Source organism: Passer montanus, unplaced genomic scaffold (assembly GCF_014805655.1).
Source record: "Passer montanus isolate IOZ18808 unplaced genomic scaffold, ASM1480565v1 scaffold29, whole genome shotgun sequence".
Lineage (NCBI taxonomy): Eukaryota > Metazoa > Chordata > Aves > Passeriformes > Passeridae > Passer > Passer montanus.
This window is the reverse complement of record NW_024367596.1, coordinates 405,656-412,174: the sequence shown is the minus strand read 5'-3', so window position 1 is coordinate 412,174 and position 6,519 is coordinate 405,656. Positions and strand designations below refer to the sequence as shown.

General features: G+C 54.5%; 1 protein-coding gene across 1 annotated transcript in view; it reads left to right on the top strand.

The window, feature by feature from the left end:
- Positions 1-4,494, top strand: part of IGSF10 (immunoglobulin superfamily member 10) — a 13,079-nt gene extending 8,585 nt beyond the window's left edge. Inside the window, 3 exon segments of the mRNA XM_039713755.1 lie at positions 1-27; positions 30-621; positions 1,416-4,494. The exon segment at positions 1-27 is cut by the window's left edge and continues 192 nt beyond it. Coding sequence (XP_039569689.1) covers positions 1-27; positions 30-621; positions 1,416-3,324 — 2,528 coding nt within the window. The 3' untranslated portion in view covers positions 3,325-4,494.
- The last annotated feature ends 2,025 nt before the right edge of the window (positions 4,495-6,519 follow it).

The following is a 6,519-nucleotide window of genomic DNA, read 5'->3' as shown; positions in this document are numbered from 1 at the left end:
TAACGCCGACGGCAGCGAGCTGCGGCAGGGCGCGGCGGGCGGCCGGGCGAGCGTGGGGCCGGACGGCTCGCTGCTGCTGCGGGCGCTCTCCGTGCACGACCGCGGCACCTACACCTGCCGGGCCAGCAGCGCCGCGGGCACCGACACGCTGCCGCTCAGGCTGCAGGTGGTGGCGGCCCCTCCCAGCATCCTGGAGGAGAAGCGGCAGAGCGTGGCGGGGGCGGCGGGGCAGAGCCTGAGCCTGCCGTGCACGGCGCAGGGGCAGCCCGAGCCCGCCGTGCGCTGGGTGCTGCCGTCGGGCGCGGCGCTGCGGCCGCTGCAGGTGCTGCACGGCCGGCTGCTGCTGCTGGCCAACGGCACGCTGCTCCTGGGCAGCGCGGCCCCCTCCGACAGCGGCACCTACGAGTGCATCGCCACCAGCTCCACCGGCTCGGACAGGAGGGTGGTCACCCTCGCGGTGCACAGCGCAGAGACGCTCCCGAAAATTGCCATCGCCTCCCAGGAGCTGACTCGGCTGAACTTCGGGGAGAGGCTGCTTCTGAACTGTACGGCGAGCGGGGAGCCCAAGCCCAGGATAATCTGGAGGTTGCCCTCCAAGGCTGTTGTGGACCAGTGGCACAGGTATGACCCTTTTTTTTCCTCCTCCTCTTTGAAGCTTCAAACACTGCCTCCTCTGGTGCTCACATAGTGCTATGACAGCATTAAACCAATGTGAATGAAACCAAATCTTAAGCATTTAACAGTTGTGAAACATCTGTTCTAACAGCATCTATATCTAATAACAGACCTATTAACAGATCACATCAATTGCCATAGGTGGGTGAGGTTTCAAAACAGGTACAAGTCATGTTTGAATTAAGGTAATTGCTGTCACCATGCACTGACTGCTGTCAGTTTAGAGGAGGGGAAGTTATTTGTAACAGATCTGTGAAGCAGGGCTCAGGAGGAAGGGATTTCTTTAATCTCTGCCACGTCTACCTTTGGGGGTGTCCCCCCACCCCCTCCCACAGTAACACTCACCTCCACCTTAGGAGAGAGACAGCCCCAGCTCAGGGGGGTCCCAGCAGAGCCGGCACCTCTCACATCCACACAACACCAAAACTGGCAGTGACATCAGGGTAGGGCACGCTGGGTGGGCAGGAGCACGGGCTCAGTGCCTTTGGAAAGGCCTTCTAACACATTCAGTAACACATTCAGTCCCTTCCAGTGTTCGGTGTTCACCCGCAGCACTTGTTTCCATAATTCTTTTCCTCTATCTCTCTCCCCCAACAGAATACAGTGCCTTTGGAAAGGCCTTCTGTGTTGTACCGTGCTGCTAACACATTCAGCAACACATTCAGTCCCTTCCAGTGCTCGGTGTTCACCCCCAGCACTTGTTTCCATAATTCTTTTCCTCTATCTCTCTCCCCCAACAGAATGGGAAGCCGGATCCATGTCTACCCCAACGGATCCTTGGCTATTGAGGCAGTTACAGAAAAGGATGCAGGTGATTACCTGTGCGTCGCAAGAAACAGAATTGGGGATGATCTGATTCTGATGAAAGTCAGCATCACAATGAAACCAGCCAAGATTGACCACAAACAGCAGTTCAAGAAACTGGTGCCCTATGGGAAGGATTTCAGAGTGGACTGCAAGGCCTCAGGGTCGCCCACGCCAGAGATATCCTGGGGCCTGCCAGACGGGACGGTGGTGAACAACGCGATGCTGGCGGATGACAGCGGGCGCCGGGCTCGCAGGTACGTCCTCTTCAACAATGGCACTCTGTACCTCAACAAAGCTGGGGTGGCAGAAGGAGGAGACTACACCTGCTACGCCCAAAACACGCTGGGGAGGGACGAGATGAAGATCCACGTCACGGTCATTGTGGCAGCCCCTCAAATAAAGCACAACTACAAGACACACGTTACAGTGACAGCTGGAGACACAGCCCTGCTGGACTGTGAGGCTACTGGAGAGCCCAGGGCACAGATATTCTGGTTGCTGCCCTCCAGTGAGATGCTCTCCTCGTCCACAGACAGGCACAGCCTGCACGCCAACGGCTCGCTCTCCGTCAGCCAGGCCAGCCTGCTGGATGCTGGGGAGTACCTGTGTGTGGCTCGGAACCCTGGCGGGGACGACAGCAAACTGTACAAGCTGGACGTGGCTGCTAAACCCCCCATCATAAATGGTTTATACAGGAACAAAACGATCATGAAGGTGACGGCAGTGAGGCACTCCAAGAAACACATCGACTGCCGGGCAGAAGGGACACCTCCTCCTCAGATTATGTGGATCATGCCTGATAACATTTTCCTAACAGCCCCATATTATGGGAGCAGGATTGCGGTGCACAAAAACGGGACACTTGAGATTCGGAACATCAGGCCCTCAGACACGGGGGATTTTATCTGTGTGGCACGTAATGCTGGGGGAGAGACTGTGCTGGTGGTGCAGCTGGAAGTCACAGAAATGCTACGGAGACCAATGTTCAAAAACCCTTTCAATGAAAAAATCATAGCAAAACCTGGGAAAACGATCACACTGAACTGTTCTGTGGATGGAAACCCTCCCCCGGACATAAGCTGGATGCTGCCCAATGGCACGTGGTTTTCCAGCAGCATCAGGACATCCCAGTTTTCCACAGGAAGCAATGGCACCCTGACCATCTACAGTCCCGAGACGCAGCACGCCGGGCGCTACCGCTGCGCTGCCCGCAACCAGGTCGGCTACATCGAAAAGCTGATGCTGCTGGAGGTTGCCCAGAAGCCCCAGATCCTCACCCGGCCTGCAGGGCTGGTGAAGGGGGTCAGCGGGGAGCCTTTGTCGCTGCACTGCGTGGCCGAGGGCAGCCCCAAGCCCAGGCTGGCGTGGACGCTGCCGGGGGGCCGCGTGCTGGAGCGGCCGCAGCTGGGCGGGAGGCACGTGCTGCTGGAGAACGGCACCCTGCTCATCCGGGCAGCCGCGCCCCACGACGCGGGCAGCTACCTGTGCAGGGCCCACAACCACGCTGGAGACTCCTCCCTCACCGTTCCTGTCGTGGTCACAGCCTACGCCCCACGGATCGTGGGCAGAGCCCCCCCGGCCATCCGCGCCCTGCCAGGGGCAGCAGTGCAGCTCCACTGCGTCGCGCTGGGCATCCCCAAACCAGAAATTACCTGGGAGTTACCTGACCGCTCCATGCTCTCTACAGCTCGCCAGGGCCGGGGCTCTGGGGGCGAGCTGCTCCACCCCACGGGGACCCTGCTCCTGCAGAACCCCCGGCCCTCCAGCTCTGGCACGTACAAGTGCACAGCGAGGAATCCCCTTGGCACTGACTCTGCAGTCACCTACGTCCACGTCATCTGAGCCAGAAACGCAGCAGGAATGGTGGGGAACACAGGCTGCACCCGGGCTGGGCTCACCCTGCAATGGCTTTAATCAAAGACAGCCACAAGCACGTGAGTGCCTGGACACACCACAGCATTCAGTCTGCAGTCACTGGGCAAAAGGAGAGAGGAAAGGGAAAATTAGCTCTAGCGTTATTAGCTAGCATTGGTTCTCTCCATGTTCAGGGGATTTAAAGGAAAGCCCGAGCCACAGCAGGAACAAACCCCACAGTTTGTTACCTGAGCCACATCAGGAACAAACCCCACAGTGCCCAAGCCATGGCAGGAACAAACCCCACAGTGCCTGAGCCATGGCAGGAACAAACCCCACAGCTGCCCGGCTGCACCACCCTGGCACAGGGGCCAGCAGGTGGGGAGGACAGCGAGGGCAGGAGAGCGTCCTGCACAGCAAGGACACAGGCAGCACCTGAGAACTCTCAGAACACCTGCTCTTGTCCTGCCCTGCAGAAGAGAAGGCTGCAGGGGGGCCCCACTGCAGCTGTGGCACTGAGCACGGCGGGATTGGCGCCCCAAACTCAGCGCCCACCATCCATCTCTGGTCTCTCAGCTTTACAGACCTGCCCCCTAAATCCCCAGCTGCTCTTCTCATTTGAGCCAGTGAAAATGCACGTGATTCTAATGCTTTTAATGAAGGGATTCTTTGGAAATCTGATGTGCTGAATAAAACTGGAGTAATCCTCTACCCTAACGACTCTGTGGGCGCTACAGAAACCGCCCGAGCTTTGCTCAGCAGAACCTGGTGCTTACTGAAGGCAGTTTCAGTGTTTTACAAGACTTCAGCATCTTTTTCCTTTCTGAAACCAAATCCTTCACTTTAAACATGTTGTGTAATCTCCTGGCCACCAGGCTGTAGTAACTGCTGAGGTTAGTCAGAGGCACTAAGCAGCACACGGAGGTTTTTTGGGACATAAACACAACCCACAGCACCTTCTGCTGTGCAGGTGCTGGCAGAGGAGTCTGCACCAGGCAGGTGCCCATTGCAGCAACACTCTCCCATCAGTTTGTTCAACATATAAGAACTATTTTAAAAACCCTCAAAAATGGATTAAAATTATATAAGATTAATGCTTTTTAACTCAAAAGCTGCAATTTCAGCATGACTGTATTTTCTCTGCTTTTCTATAGCAAACTTTTCCTAGTTATCCTCACCTACCTTACATATGTTTGGAAAAACTGTGGAAATAAAGGAAACAAGCATAATGAGATTAAAAAAGGATTTGGCAGTGACAATTGTTGGGTAAAATCATTCCCTAACCCAGCAAAGGCTCCAATCCAGCAGAAAGTCATGTCTCAAAAATAATTCAGTTTGTTCAGCTGTCTTCATGCAACTCTGGTTTATTACTAACAACTTAATTTGAAAGTATCTTCAAACAGTAAATCCCGTTTTCATACAGTAAACCCCATTTTCCCCCCAGCCTGTTAGAAGTTCAGCCAAAAAATCAAGGGTGCCAAGTCAGGAGCCGTGCCCTGTGATGGGACACAGGCTGGGCTGGAGGTGCCAGGCAGCAGGGATGCTCCTCAAGGACAGCACAGGCACAGGGAGCAGTGCAGCCACCAGCACCTCGCACGACCAGGGGCTCCTGTCTGCCCACAGGGGACAGAGCCCACCCTGTCCCTCCCCTCAGCTCTGCCCGTGTGTTTTCTGTGTCACTGGAATGCTGCACAGCTGCACGTGCCCACTTGTAAAACCATTCCACCAGAAAAGCCCAGGGACAGACAGGATCACAGCAGTGATCCTTCTCCATAGCTGCCCAGTTCCCCACAGAACCAAATACAAATTCAAGTCTTCCAACAAAGCCTTTGCCATTCTAGACAGGGTATCTTTACAGAGATGTATAAATCAAGGTTAAGAGCAATTTTGACAACACACTGCAAGCAGCAACATCACAATTTGGGCTGCCAGTTGGGTAAGGATTGGAGAGCCCTCCCTGTGTACCTGCTGCAAATCCAAGCGTGCCCAACTGATTGCAGACAGGGCCACGGGTCCCCCACTCTGCATGCCCCAGCAGCACAGAAATGGTTGCACCTGCAGGAAATACAGAAAACAGGGTCACTGGCAATGCTCTTTAAATGTACATCTGGCTCTGCCTTACCAGTGAGGGCCTTTAACAGAGTGGCAGTTTCCCTGGGACAGGACCACTTGTAAATCAGAAGGAAAAAAGCTCAAAGGCCGTGGGCTGCTCTATGTTCTGTGTCACATAAAGCATCTCACTACTGCTGCTGAACAAAAGTGCATGCCACATCAAAAGCATGGCCTGAACATCTTAGTATGGCAAGCCAATTTTATGACATGGCAACAGTCTATGCACCCTCTGCAACTTGATAACAGCCATGTATCTCACTCTCAGACTTCAAAGGTCATCTTATAAATTTGTTTTCAAAAGCAGCATTTCCTTAAACCTTTTAGCCGCTTTCTAGTATAGAAGACTTTACGCAGTTATAATACAGGTTAGTTGTATTTGGAGCTTCAGGAATAAATATTTAATATTTATAACTGGAACCAAACTTTTAAACTTCTGCTTGGAGAAGTCACAGTAATGTTTCCCACATTGTCACAAAGTGCTGCCCTCTGGAGCCAGGAAATCGCTGTAAAACTCTAATTCACTAACCAGAAGAAATAAAACAATCCCGCACAAAATAAAGCACATACCCGAAATGCTGACAAAATGTGAGCCTGTGGATTTATTACATCCAGAAGATGGCAAATTATCCAACATGGCTCTTGGTATGAATCACAGAGGAAATAACCCAAAGGGCCTCTGTTCCTTTAATTGTCCCTTTCTCCCTTCACCCATCACAGAACCCCACCAGCTCTGACACTGCCACCACAGGAGCTTGTTCTGGCTCATCTGCCCACAAAGCTCAGCGCCTGAGCAGAGCCAGAGCTACAACCGAGAGCAGAAAAGCCCTTTGAGACCCCACGGCTGACAGAGGGATCGGCCAAACGGGGAGAGGAGCACTGGGTCAGGCTGCAGGCTGTGCCCCCAGCAGGGCAGGGGCTGGCTGTGCAGGAAGAGGCTGGGCTGGGGAGGGGCCCCCCGGGCTGGACCCCCGGGCTGTACCCCAGGGGTACCCCCACAGGGCCAGGGGCTGTGTCAGCCAGCGGGGATGGCAGCGAGGAGCAGGGGAGGCACTCTGTGAGCTGGCCTGTGCA